General features: G+C 44.3%; 1 protein-coding gene across 1 annotated transcript in view; it reads right to left on the reverse strand.

Annotated features, from left to right (window-relative positions):
* Positions 1-2,239: 2,239 nt before the first annotated feature.
* Positions 2,240-14,168, reverse strand: part of ETV5 (ETS variant transcription factor 5) — a 59,520-nt gene continuing 47,591 nt past the window's right edge. Inside the window, 4 exon segments of the mRNA XM_038583633.1 lie at positions 2,240-4,796; positions 8,568-8,669; positions 12,967-13,136; positions 13,311-13,379. Of these exon segments, the coding sequence (XP_038439561.1) occupies positions 4,575-4,796; positions 8,568-8,669; positions 12,967-13,136; positions 13,311-13,379 (563 nt within the window). The 3' untranslated portion in view covers positions 2,240-4,574.

A 14,168-nucleotide genomic window follows, 5' to 3' on the forward strand; every position in this document is an offset into this window, starting at 1 on the left:
CACACACACACCTTGAACTCCCAAAGGAACTCCTTTCTCCCATACCTCCTAAGAGATCTGGAAGTAGTGGCTCATCTGTGCCCTCACTGGCCTGGGAGGTTAGGCCAGGACGGCCCAGAGATCATCGAGTTAATCCAGTCAATCCCAGAGCTGGGGCCAGAACCCCCGTGTCTAGTCCTCTTCCCACAGTAGCCACTTTGAACATTCCAAGAAAGTACTTTGGGAGGCTAACAGCCTTATTTTCAGATTCAGTTTCAACAGGCTGTTACCATTTAAGAAGTCCTGCCAAAAAGATAATGGGGACGAAAAAGTGCTCTGTAAACTGTGAAGTGCCATTCAAAGGTTAGCTATCTGAGCTTCACTGCCAAGGTCAACAAACCAAGGTTTGGGTGTAGAGTCAGGTCTTTAAGTGGAGGAGCTAAAGAAAGCTGGTCGCTCAATGGGACAACAGCGTGCTGGGATCAGGACCCAGGGGCTGTCCGTGTGCCACTCTCGCACCCACTGCCTATTTTAAGTACAGTGCACTCATGCTAAATCAAAACAATGCTTACACATACAGGTATTAAAATCGATGCTTTTCTGGCCTTTTTTCCTTTTGCTTGTGTTCCAGAGGCTACACCCTGAGCTCCAGCCACCTGCACTACCGGACAACGGGTTGTCTAGGGTATCCAACCGTCTGGGTGCGTGTGTGTTTTTCTTTCACATTTATATACGTTTGTCCCAGCTGCATTAGAATTTAGATTCTGCACATACTCTGGCTCTCATGACCACATTCTTTTGCCCTCACACTACCTCTTTGTCATCTAGCAACTGAGTAAGCATTGTTTGCCGGGCTTGGCTCATGAAAGGGGACCTCGATGAAGAGTAAACTTCACATTTTCTGGGCTTCCTTAGCCTAGCGCCCAATGCTGTAAGGGCGGCCCAGTGTTTGGTGACCTCCCGCGTTAGGTTAACGATCTGGGTCTGGGCCCAGGCTGGATAATGAGCCCGTGAATAATGGGAAGCTGACTGTCAGAGCCTTATCGTGGTGAAGCTGAGAGGCAGAGTTCGCTTTGTCCTGGGCTCCCCTGCCTTCTCCCCAAGCGTCTTTTCTTCATCTGTCAGAGCTAATGGGTTTATGTGGCAGGCATTCATGCCTCACCAGCTCCGATTCAGTCTCCGATGTTTGTACACTCACTGGCTTGTAAAACAGTGAAAGACAGACGGTAGATAAACTTACAGAAAGCCCTCTGTCAGAGCCCTGGAAAAAGGTTCTACTTAATTCTCTACTGTAATAGGAGTCTTGAAAAGCCCAAAGGAAGGTGCAGAATAGAGTGAAAGAGCAACACGGCAAGACCCAGCCCTGCACACAGCCCTGCACTCTGTATATGGATATTCCCTTCTACACTTGACCCACACGATATATGCCCACGAGGAGACAAACTGGGAAGAGAAATTTCTCCCTGCCCCACAGCTAGGAAAAAAACAGGCCAAGACTTTCCGAAGCCTTTGTGGTGGTTCTCCAGGCAGCCTGATATTAGTAAAAATTTTACTTGTTAAGATCAAAGCTTGTTGCGGGGAGAATTAGTAATAAACTTCTTAGGTGCTTCCTGGTTTTTCAAGAATGTATCCAGGGGGCTAAGCTAGACTTACTCTGGAACTCCTAGTCCTAGCCTAGTCAGTCATCATTCACACAACCTAGGATCCAAATGGGAGCTAGGCTTTAAAAAAATTGTTACTAGGGACGTCTGGGTGGCTCAGCGGTTGAGCACCTGCCCCTGGCTCAGGGTGTGATCCTTGGTCTTGGGATTGAGTCCCACATCAGGCTTCCTGCCTGGAGCCTGCTTCTCCCTCTGCCTGCGTCTCTGCCTTTCTCTCTGTGTGTCTTTCATGAATAAATAAATAAATAAAATCTTAAAAAAAATTGTTACTAATTTTGAGCAGGTAGGCAGGCTCAAGGGGATGGGGTAGTCTCAGCTTACTACTGGATGTGAAGAGGACCTCTCTATCTCCTAGTCCTTCAGATTCCATTTTTAGCCAGAGTTTAAGAGGGGAGGCCAAAGAGCACTGTGCACTTCTATGTCCAGGTAATAGTTCCTCTAAGTACTCTCAGCTCCAGTCCATTGGTAAGGCCAAAGAGCTGAGAGGGAAGGAGAGAGAATGGGGGTTGGGGGGAAGGGGAGAGAGAAAGCCAGGTGGCTTCTGCTTGCTTTCAAATTAGACCACTGAGAGCAAGAAAGAGGCAGGTTTCAGGCACTTGGTAAACTGAAAGCAAACTTCTTTATTGTACACAGTACAGAATATAACGCAGCTTGGCAGGATGCATACGGCCCTGCGCAGGGGAAAGTATTTCAAATCAACTGGCAGGTTAAAGCCTTTCTGCACTGTAGACTTTCCACACTCTGGAAAAGAAGCAAAAATAAAACAAAACAAAACAAATAAAAAAAAAAAAAAAACCAAAACCATCCGGGAGGTGCATGAGTCCAATGGGAATGCAACGGTGATGCGCCATCCTGTGTCCCGTACCAGCACAGGCCCCGTGGTTACAGCAGGGAAGGGGGGAGCTCAGGCTACAGAGGGTTATTTTCAAACTTGCTAAGACAGCATAAATCCATCAAAAAAAGAAAACCCAAACCAGGATAAGAAAGAAAAAAACAAATCCTATACAGCATTTACAACAAATAAATCTCTAGCCAGCTGGGGGTAAAATATGCATCTATATATAGACTATGTGTAGGTTAGAGAGCTATAAATATGGTCGGGAAAGAGTCCTTTGATTAGAGTACAATGCTAATTAAGGCCCAAGCTAGAGGTTCAATACCTTGGCGGGCTAATTAGCTTCCAATAGAGGAAAACCTCATGTTTTCATAGCTATAAAATGCACCCCTCAGCCCTATGAACCTCTTCGCAGATGTGCCGCTGCTGGTCAAAGGGGGGGGGCTGGTGAAGACTGTAACGCACCCCCCTTGAGAGGCAAACAATTCAAAGCGGGTTTCTTCCCCTCACCGAGTCAGCACTGTCTTGTGCACATGAGGACCAGCAGTCAGGGTTAACTTGCCAAGTGCTGCGGGGAGCACGGAATCCTATCAGCGGAGCAATCCTATCAGCAGAGTGGGCAGCAAGGCATTACCACTTCTAAGAACTTCTCCACTTTGAGGCCAACTTTCACATAGCTTTAGCTGGGTGGTTTAAAACTTTTCTGATATAATACAGTAATCATAGTAAACTTTTTTTTTTTTTTTAAGGTGGCAGGAAACTCAAATGCTAGCACTGTTTTACCTGTCAGTGTCACATGTACATCTCAAACCCTATTGAATCATATGCAGGGTTGAAAGTCCAAGAATTGAAGAAAAAAGAAAAAAGAAAACAAAACAAATGGATGAAATGGAAATTGTCATCGGTCATGCCCGGGGAGAAATCCCCAGGGTTCCCGCCAGGTGGCCAGGTTTCGAATGGACATGACATGTATTATGTACATATGCTTTCCAGAGAGGGCATGTTAGAAAACACGGGGAACTATACACATAGAATCTAAGTGGTGTGTCCGGGCTGCCCTGCACACCTCAAAAATGTACAACTCAGGTGCAAATGTTCCATCAGGCTGTCTGGTGCAGAAAGCACAAAGCAGGCAATAGAATGGGCTTGTGCACGGCTAAGGGGGCGCCCCCAGCAAAGCCCCTTTCAAGCTGCAGCGTCATCAGTCGGCACTGCCCTGCTTAGGACGCAGTGCACAGTTACCAAAAGGTTTGTTTTTTTTTTTTGCTTTAAATACCAAAACTACAAAAATCAGTTTATAAACTGGTTTTCCAAAACAACCACCAAAACAAAACAATCCCCCGAATCAAAGCAAAACAAAATACTGTCAAAAGTGTAAATCACCCTTCTAAAATGAAAGCCGTCCACACACACAGCCGTGTGACTGGGAAGAGAAAGGGGGCTTGTTCTACTTGGTGACCACATGGCTAGAAGGTTCCCAAGAGTCGCAACGGTTTAGTATTTGAGAACCATGGAGTGGGGAACAGCTGTTCTGACTTTCCCCCCTTCTTTCTAGACCGAGGGGAAACATTGCAGCTCGAGCTAGAAGAGCTCTCCCAATTTGAAGATAGACTTTTTAACCCTTCACGGTCTGAGCCTTCCCAGCTTCTTAGCCTACTGTTCTATGGGTCTGTCATTTCTGTTTCAATAAATTGTGCAAATCAGAGCCCTTCTATGTAAAGGCAATTAGTAGTCCACGATCAATGCAGATTGTCACACACTCTGTCCTGGTTTGTGGGCACTACCCTGAACAAGGTATTGCTTTGCATATATAGTGTCCATGGGAAGGAGGCTCCACTGCAATCTCTTCCCAGAAACCTTGTCAGGATCAGAGCCGAGGCACCAGCCTTTTGGTGGTTTCTCTGCCCCTTCCCTGTTCCCACTCCCCAGCCAAGGTATCTGTCTTTGAGGGTGCCAATCCAGAGACGGCTTGGGTTCTCCAGATAATACTCAAAGGGCAAGCTTTAGGAACAGCCAAAAACACAAACAAAACCACTGCCCTCGTTTGCCTGAATGGGAACTGCTAGCTCTAGGGTTTGGCCGCTCAGCCACTCGGGAACTTAGTAAGCAAAGCCCTCGGCGTAGGGGAGGCTGCCGCAGCGGTCCAGGTCCAGGAGGTAAGCCGGGTTGTCTTCAAAGTGGGTCAGGGGCAGGGTATCCTCCTCGGTGAGGTGACACTCGGACTCTGCTTTCAGGAACGGACGCTGGTTGTCAGGGAAGGCCATGGAGAAGAGGGCATCCGGGTCACACACAAACTTATAGACGTATCGCTCCCCAGCCACCTGGGAGAGAAAAACACACCTTCTCAGGCCCAGCTGGAACAGGGCATGGGGCGGGCGAGGGGGACGGCGGAGGAACCAAGGGAAGGATAACCAGGTGTTTGTCCTTCATCAAGGTCTCAAGGAGCCAGCGACCAAAGGAGGCTCATTAGCAGCTGATTGTCCAAATCATTGAGATTTATTCTGATAAGTCCTGGGGGCTTGTTATCTGCCGAGTGTTTTGTTGACACCACAGCTCAGTAGTTGAAGATATCTGAATTTCAAATTCAGACTAGATAGGCTCACCTACTTATTTATTTACTTAGGCTCTTTTAGAGGAAAATTCTCAGTGTGTTATACTCACAGCTTAGAAAGAAAGGTTATGCTGAGGCCAGTGCTCGGTGTGAACAAGGAGGATTGAAAAGTGAAAGGCCGAAAGACCATGTTTTCAGTTACTTCCAAGGTTCACAGTCTTCACAGTACGGCTTTGTTATTTTGGAGGGCTAGGAATTTGACCAGAGAGCTTCTGTGGAAATTTAAATGTGTTCCAAAGCCAAAGAGAATTGCTTTTTTGGCTTACCTAGGGTTTTAAATTATGCATTCTATCGTTCTGTTACACCGAAGAACTGCTAACTACCTTTTTATGAATTTTCTGCATTATAGTATTATTAGAACCCAAAGTTCTTGATTCTAAGGCCTCATGATGTGGTTGATGAGCCATCCAGGTCAACGGGGTCACCCATTCTCTGCTGGTTGTTTAGCATCAGTGCAAGAGGACAACTATCACTGATAATCAAACCTGATAAAGTGCTTTGCCTGGGTAATACAAAGGGGCAAGGGAAGGCCGCTAAAATTACTGATAAAATGAACATTTTAGGCTTAAAATTCAAAAGGCTGAGTTTAACCCTACCCTTCGGTCATTCTTTTTTTTTTTTTTTTAAAGATTTTATTTATTTATTCATGAGAATACACAGAGAAGAGAGAGACAGAGACAGAGACACAGGCAGAGGGAGAATGTTAGGCTCCATTCAGGGAGCCTAACATGGGACTCGATCCCAGTGGCAACTTGATGTACACAACCAATCAACCCTATTTGGTTTTTTTAAGCTACAGATTTACACTGAATTTCTGACACCCCACCCCTAAAGCCAGTATGTATACGTAAAAGAGTGAGGCAGAAGGGCACAGTGGAAATAATATGAGATCAGGGGCCAGTAATGGATGGATTCCCAACCTGGTTCAGTCACTAAAACGGAGGATAAGGGACTACAGCTTTCCTATCTCTCTCCCCATACGGGCACGCTATCATTCACCTTTAATTAGTTTTCTTTTACTCATGGGTCATGTAATATATGTAACAACAATCCCTCACATTGGATAGCACATTATTATCTCTGGAACATTTTCACATATTTTATCCTGTGAAATTACAGGATAGCAGGGTTTTTTGTTTTTTAATCTCCACTTTTACTGGGAATAGAAGCTTTGGAAGGTTAATACAAAGCATCCAACTAATAAGTGGGAATGTTAGGATCTGAACCCATCCAAGCCTCATTTTTGTGCCTTCCTGTACTCTTTGCCTGTTTTGTTCTCAGAAATAAAGTTCTTTTTTACTTCCTTAAACAACTGAAGTCCCTAGTCATAGGGACAACTCACTGCTAGAAGTTCAAGTTATTGTATCTTGGTCAAATTCCCTCAGAATGGATCTGGAGTTGGGAACAGCAAAGGAGTAACAGCTCTTCTTCCTGAATTTTAGGATTCCACTTGACAGTATTAACACTAAAAGGGGTGTGTGTGTGTGTGTGTGTGTGTACGCATGCACGTGCATGAAGTTTGGGGAAAAATGGAAAGTGATTGCTAATGGATTTGGGGTTTCTTTCTGGGGTGATAAAATGTTTTAAAATTGATCATGGTGATGGTTGCACAACTCTGTGAATAAATTAAAAAAACACTGAATTGGGCAGCCCGGGTGGCTCAGCAGTTGAGTGCCGCCAGGGTGTGATCCTGGAGACCTGGGATCAAGTCCCATGTTGGGCTCCCTGCATGGAGCCTGCTTCTTCCTCTGCCTGTATTTCTGCCTCTCTCTGTGTCTCTCATGAATAAATAAATAAAATATTTAAAAAAACAAACACTGAATTGTACACTTTACAAAAAGGAGAAATCGAGTGACTGCCCATTTTAGATTATCTATCAACTCTGTGCCAAGCACTGAAGTCAAACCCTCAGCTCTACACCAAAGGAGCTTACTACACTCCTGTGGGGGATGCTGATAAGTAATGAGTAGTTTACAGTACAGAGAGAAGGGCCGTGATAGAGATGTGCGCCGGTGCTACTGGAAGCAGGAAAAGAGACCCAGCCTCAGGACTTCAGATTCTTGGGAGTGATGATTGTCTGGCCAGGTAATGAAGGCATTAAGAATGTTCTAGTTTTTAAATAGGATGATAGTTTAATAGGTGTTTTTTTTTTTCATTTCCTAATATGCTTGATAACTTATATACATGTGGTATATATTCTTTGGTAAACAAATACTACGTTAATTAAGAGAAGATGGCCTTGTCAATGAAAGCAGTCAAGTCTGAGTGAGGAAACAGGAATTAGATGATGGTGTCCAGTCCAGACCGGGAATAGCCTTACAGTCTTATGAACCACCAGAAAGTCTATAAAACTTTATCTTTACTTCTTTATCCAGAGGCTCATGGCAAGCTGTTTAATATTTTTTAAGGTGGTGAGAGGAATATAGGGTCACATTACCATCTGCTATGGGAAATATAAGTCTGGTCTCCGCATAGGCAAGTTCTCAGCGGCAATGGCCATATTGCTTCTACCAAGTGCATCCTATTGGCCACCACCCAGACTGCCTAAATGTGTAAATGCTAGAATGTGGGTAATAGCACGGCATAAAATACGGTGGCTAAGAAAGATGAACCAATGATTAACCATTCCCATCTTCTGCTTATCCACAGGATTTTCAGGTTGTGGTCTCTCACCATGCATCCCAATGAGGATTTTGTACTGGCTTCCTCAAAATCTGCTCTACCCTTTATTCTGCAAAAAAAGACCCGGTGCTAGGTGATTCTGCTGCCATTTTACAAACCTTGAGTTTTTAAACTTGAGTTCCAGTTTTTTCTATAGGTTCTTTTTTTTTTTTTTTTAAAGATTTTATTTATTTATTCATGAGAGAAAGAGGGAGAGGGAGAGGCAGAGACACAGGCAGAGGGAGAAGCAGGCTCCATACAGGGAGCCCAATGTGGGACTTGATCACGGGACTCCTAGGATCACGCCCTGAGCCAAAGGCAGGCGCTCAACTGCTGAGCCACCCAAGCATCCCTCTATAGGTTCTTAAAGAGAAATAGGATCTCCTTACTCCTCTAACACTATTGAGAGTATTAAATCAAGGTATTTAAAAGTCTAGGCATTTTGACAACTAAAGACTTCAACTCAGCTCTTATGGGAGTAGAGGCCTTCAAGTTGATTCCTTCACATACTCCTTTATGGATATAATTGTTGGCTTATGTTTCTGGGCATTTTTATAATCAGAGGCAATTTAAGTAAAGCAGAGTTCCTAATTTTCCTACAGTATGTTCCATGTGCAAGCTCTGGAGTTTGTGTACCCAAGAGCATTAAAAATGGTCTTTATATCTCATTTGACTCTCAAGTTTGTGCTCCCAGGATTTTTTCCTACCCCAGAATCACTTATGAGGCTCACATTTTCTCCCAGCCACTCTAAAAAGTCGTATTAGAGAAGCCCTTGACATTTTCCTTGAAAGTGGTCAGAGTGGCCCAGTAACTGCTCACCTTCTGCATGATGCCCTTTTCATAGTAATAGCGTAGAGAACGGCTAAGCTTGTCATAATTCATGGCTGGCCGGTTCTTCTGGATGCCCCAACGCCGAGCAACCTAAAGAGATAAGAAGCAGAGAGCAATGGAAACTCCTTCCCTGGGCCTAGTGGTTTTCTCCCAATCCCAGGAGAGTGAGTTCTGTAATCTGACTGCTTTGGTCAATGGTCCACTTCCCTGACCTGGATGCAAAAGTACTTGATTCCCTCAAGACCAAACATTCAACAAAGGTGATGATTCAGTCACAACCACTAAGAGAGGTGAGATCTAGAAGGCGAAGAATCCTAGCACTTTAAGATTGCAGAGGGCTTGGCTAATGTCCTAGAGGAAGCAGGCTCTCTACTGTTTCTCCACATATGAATTATTGACCAATACCCATAGACCATTAACATGTTGCCATTAAGTGCTATGGTTTCTGTAGCAGTCAATAAGGAATAATTAGAATGGTCATTCCTGAAACATTAGAAACACACTAGTGAGTTGCTAATGGGCCAGCAGAGCAAAAGTTCAATTCTAATAAGATTGGCGAGGGGCTGGGAGCTGTTTACTTACTGCAGCTCATGGAGTAAGGGGGAACCGGATCATTCCAGCCCACTGCCATCCAACCCCCCCGCTCCCAGCAGACTTGCAGAATGGACATTAAAACATGCAGCACCATTATCCACTTAATGAAAAATTAACAGGGCTTCCCAAACAGTTCTGAAGTGCATTATATCCAACCCAGTCCACCTGAGGTGCAGTGATGGGGAGATGTAATTGGAGCTTTGGGCAAAGAAGCCATATAGCAAGAAAACTTCCTAGTGGAGTTTACCCAATTGTCAGGATAGCCAAGCAATTTCTGTCCTCAAGCATCTCAACATCCAAATCCTACTTATAAGGATGACTGTCCATGCAGGAGAGGAGTAACTCTAGAAATGTGAGCCTCCTCAGAGGTCTTTAAATGTATGTAAACTAGGGGTCATGTATTGAATATTTTAGGTCACTTCTGGAACTTAAAAAAAAAAAATCAAAATAATTATATTCCTTTGATCTTTAAAAAAACAGATGTTAACATGGAATGGGAAATAGGGAGACTGAAAATGGGAAAGAGGATCATAAAAAAGCATTTCACTTGAAGTATTTCCTTAAAGCATTTGGGCAGAATGAAAGCAACATCTTCTGAAATCAGGATTCTAAAATGACCTTTAAAAAATACCAGAAATGATCTGATAAGCAAGGAAGAATGCGTCTGTCCTAATTACATTAGAATAATTCAATAGCTATGATTCCTCCCTGCCTTGCAACGGACCATGTGAAAGTTAAGTTTCCATTCATTTGCCTTGGGCCCCAACAGCATGCACCATGTCCCTGGCTCTCCTTCTTTCTCCACACTGCACCCATTCAAATCTCTCTTCGAAATAGCCAAAAAGGCACAATTAACCAAAAATACATCCCTTGGTTGGTGAAGATAAACATTTTAAACCAACAGAAGCAGTGGTGAAAGGGAGACCTGCTAAGCCAATACTCCTACCCTGTTCACAAGAAATGACACTATGAAGCTGTCCTTGAACTGCTGTGAGCCTCCCGCAAGTGATGTAGGGACTCTGAAAGCAAGCCCGGCCTCATCGTCTTACTATATTCAGTGGTGGAAATCAATTCTGGAATATTTTTCCACTTTAGCCTTGACCTCTCTTTGCTGTCACTTGAATATGCAATAGCTTGCTGGAGAGAGGTTCTGTATCTGCACCGGCTTCCAAGCAGCTCTGGTAGCCATAGTTACTGACTCATCCTCTTGGGCCAGGGCCCTGTGATTCAGTAGCCCTCCCCAGGGCTGCTCCGTCTACAGTAATGCATGATGCGGCACAACTGCAAGCTGCTGGAAATTAGGGCTGCCCCATTTCTGGGGGGTGGGGAGCAGGCTATAGCTTGTTAGCAGCTCTTTCACTTTCCCATTTGTTACTTTGAAAACAGGCATCTTGAGGACAGAGGCAGAAAGAGTTAAAAAAACTCACATTTCTTTTCCTCCCTTTTCAAGACAGAGCAAGCCACAGCACAGGGAGCGGCTCTTTCTAGCAGCCCATCCTTTTAAACCTCCCCATGGCATCAGTTATCTGCCACATGTTCAACAAACAACCCTACCCCCCAAAATATTCATTAATGCAGATTCACAGTTAAAATGGCTCCAGATTAAAGCCGAGTCAGTCATAATTGAGAGGGTGCTAAGCTGGATGACTATCAAAAGACATTTGATTAGGGGGCCTGCCAAAACGCAGTTCTAAAACCACAATTTCCATGCACAGTGTAATGGATATTATGGATAATTACCCAGAGTGCACTACTCAGCCACACAGCTGCCTACAATTACGTCCCAAACAGCTTCCTCCTCCGCTTCACCCTTCAAGCTCCCCCCATGACAACGTCTTACAGCTTTCTCGAGGAGTTGGTATCTTCCTGACTTTAACAAAGAGTGGGGACGGCAAAGTTATACAACCAGTAGGGAGAGAGCTCAACCAACGCCTCACGTCCCAAGGCCAAAGTGCGCACGCGGAACAGAAGCAGTCCTGGAATATCCGAGAATGGAACCCTCAGAGTTGGCAGCATGCTGGGGGGATTTCAAGGTAGGGTGGAAAGAAGTCCTTCCTGGAAAAACGAAGCTGTCCAGTCAACCCAGGGAGGTGCAAAGCTACCACAGGCCTTGCATGTGACTCGGCCCCTTGGCATTTAGGAGCACTTTGGATTAATATTAGTTTCTCTATTAAGTACGAAAGCAGGGGCCCTTTACCATCTGTTCATCATTGTCTTTACCGCTGGTAGGAGAGCAGAAGATTCAATAACAGCTTTACAGAGGGTCATAACCAGGTTTACCTGCAGCTGCACAGCCTGTGCTTAGGCCTGAGGCAGTGGCAATAAAGTAATAAAAGCTCCTGTTTGTGAAATGAGATAAATCAATAAGGACGGCCCACATGACAGACTTGCATGCAGAAAGCCTCAGTGAGTCTAGGCAACCTTTCTTCAAGCCTCGTATCAACCAGACCATGTTATGAGGAAAACAATGTGGGGTGGCTGGCTCCCCGGTACAGCTCCATTTCCCCATGACTTGGCCCAGGAGAAACCTTCAAAAAAACACAATAGTACCAAACTCTGGCTTTGAAGGGAGAAAAGTCTTAGCGGAAACTGTTTACGATAGGACATGTCTACACACTTTCAATTTGATGAAGGGAATGAGACAGGGAATACCGCGTATCTTCTTTTATAACTGCCTGTAGTGGAACCTTCCTTTATCCTCCTACCAGCTGGGATTCTTTAGAAATTTCCAATTCACATAGTCTCCTTTTCTCATCTTAACTTTCAGACTATTTTCTTCTTCCAAGCCAAGTGCCAAATGGCTACCTTCTGCTGTTAATCCCCACACCAACTTATCCCCTTGGTATGCTGAGGCACATCCTGGACTTAATCGAATATCTAAAACCATACCTCTTGCTCAAATGCCTTCCAAGAGGTCTTTTCCCATTTCATTTACATCCAACCCAAAGATACCTTTTGCTCTGCTGATTTAATATAGAATGCCTAGGTATACAGTACCAAAAGAAGCATACCTCAGATTTTTAGGCAGTTTTTTTTTTCCATTTATAATCTCTCTAGATTCTAAATCAAACAAATTTAAAATCAATGCCTTTGGAATATGCCAAACTGAGAACATGATTTAATTTATTTTGTTATCTAATATTCTAATATTTCTCCATTGAAGAGAAAATATGTCTGTCTGTAGGCCTTTCTGTCAATAGCTCTGGGCAAAAAAACAGTGTTTCTTTTCTATTAAAATAATGAAGGTTTGGGCCACCTCTCAACCATTGTGATGCCACATGATACACCTAAAAAAAACCTAAGCTCCTAAGATTGATCCCCTTCTGATCATTTTATTTCTCTAGGTTAGAGCTACTTGAAATATACAGTGGGGTAGTTGCATCTTATATTACCAAAATCTCATATAATATGTTCACGTAGCCTCAAATAGATCCTGTGACACATGAGGCCCGACACCAAAACAAGTTGGTATCACCGAAACAACCCTTGAAAAAGACTTTCCAACATGGAAAACAGATGCTGTCTGGATATAAGTCTTCATGGTCTCACTCTTTAGATTTTGCAGATGTGTTACTAAAACTTTTTCTACAGTGGAGAACCCTGCCTGTCCCCGGATTGTAAACTGTCCTATTAATAGGAAGAGAACTGCCAAGCCCATTGGCCAGGCCAGAATCTGAATGAGAAGGAAGAGCATATTTAACACAGTAAAAAGCCTCAATGGAGGGGTAAACAAATGTAGACATCATCATCCTCGTCCAGTCAAATCTCATTCAAGCCCAGCACCAGTGCTTACCTCCTCAGGTTCTATCAGCTTAAACTCCATGCCACGGCCTGTCCAGGCAATGAAGTGGGCATTGGCTGGGTCATCCAGCAGAGTAACCAGGAACTGCCACAGCTGAAGAGAACCTCGCCTCTGGTAAGGGGGCCCCTCCCGATACATGGTGGGCTCTTGCTTGACTTTGCCTATTTGGGATGAGGATATACATACAATATGTGAGCATTAAGTTTCTTGGGCAATTTGGGCACGAAGGTATTGTTAATGCCAGCTTGGCGTGAATAAGCCTGAGGTGCTCTAACATCTCTGACACTTCAGCTTAGCAACAAACTAGGGGGTGGGGAGGTGAGGGAGCTACTTACCTTCCAGTCTCTCAGGAACAACACAAGTGTCGTCAAAGTACAACCGGGGATCTTTTTCATATGAAAAACCTGAAAGAAAATTTAAAAAGACCATGTTGCTTGACAAATTCTATCTGTATTCTACTCAAACTCTGGTTTTAAGGACTAAAATGGAATTCTACTATTTCAAGTCCTAAGCCCTACTAATTGCAGTATGTATGCCCAGACTGAATTTGGGGGACTTCAAAGGGACTTAGGTATTCGTGCTCTGATGCCAGTCAGAGAAGCATCGATTCCTGCTATTTGAGCTAAGACTGCAGGGAAGCGCTGAGTCACCAGTAAGTTCCCTCACATCTTGTAGGAGGTCTGGATAGGTCAGTGTTGCTGTGACTAAGCTTTTATATCTGAAAAGACATCTCATCTATTTCAGCAGGCCTAGCCAGGAGGATTTGGTTGATCTGTACATAGTCTTTCCATTTTCCTTTTAGCAAATATTAATTTCAACCTTTCATAGGGCTTGTCGAGGCTGCCCGTGTATCTCATTCAATTATGAAGGAGCCTGGAGGGTAGACAGTGTTGCCGAAGTGAGTAAAGACTTGGGCCTGTGGGGGATAGTAACCAGCAATAAATTTAAAAGCAAGTTGGAAGTATTATCACCAGACATAATGGAAGAAATCTGAAAAGACTTCCCTGCAATAAAAAGTATTTATTGTTAGAGACAACAGAACAGAGGTCAAAAAAGACAGGGTGGGGGGCACCTGGGTGGCTCAGTGGTTGAGTGTCTGCATTTGGCTCAGGTAGTGATCTAAGGGCCTGGGATCAAATCCCACATCAGGCTCCCCGCAGAAAGCCTGCTTCTCCCTCTGCCCATGCCTCTGC

This window comes from Canis lupus, chromosome 34 (genome assembly GCF_011100685.1).
Source record: "Canis lupus familiaris isolate Mischka breed German Shepherd chromosome 34, alternate assembly UU_Cfam_GSD_1.0, whole genome shotgun sequence".
Lineage (NCBI taxonomy): Eukaryota > Metazoa > Chordata > Mammalia > Carnivora > Canidae > Canis > Canis lupus.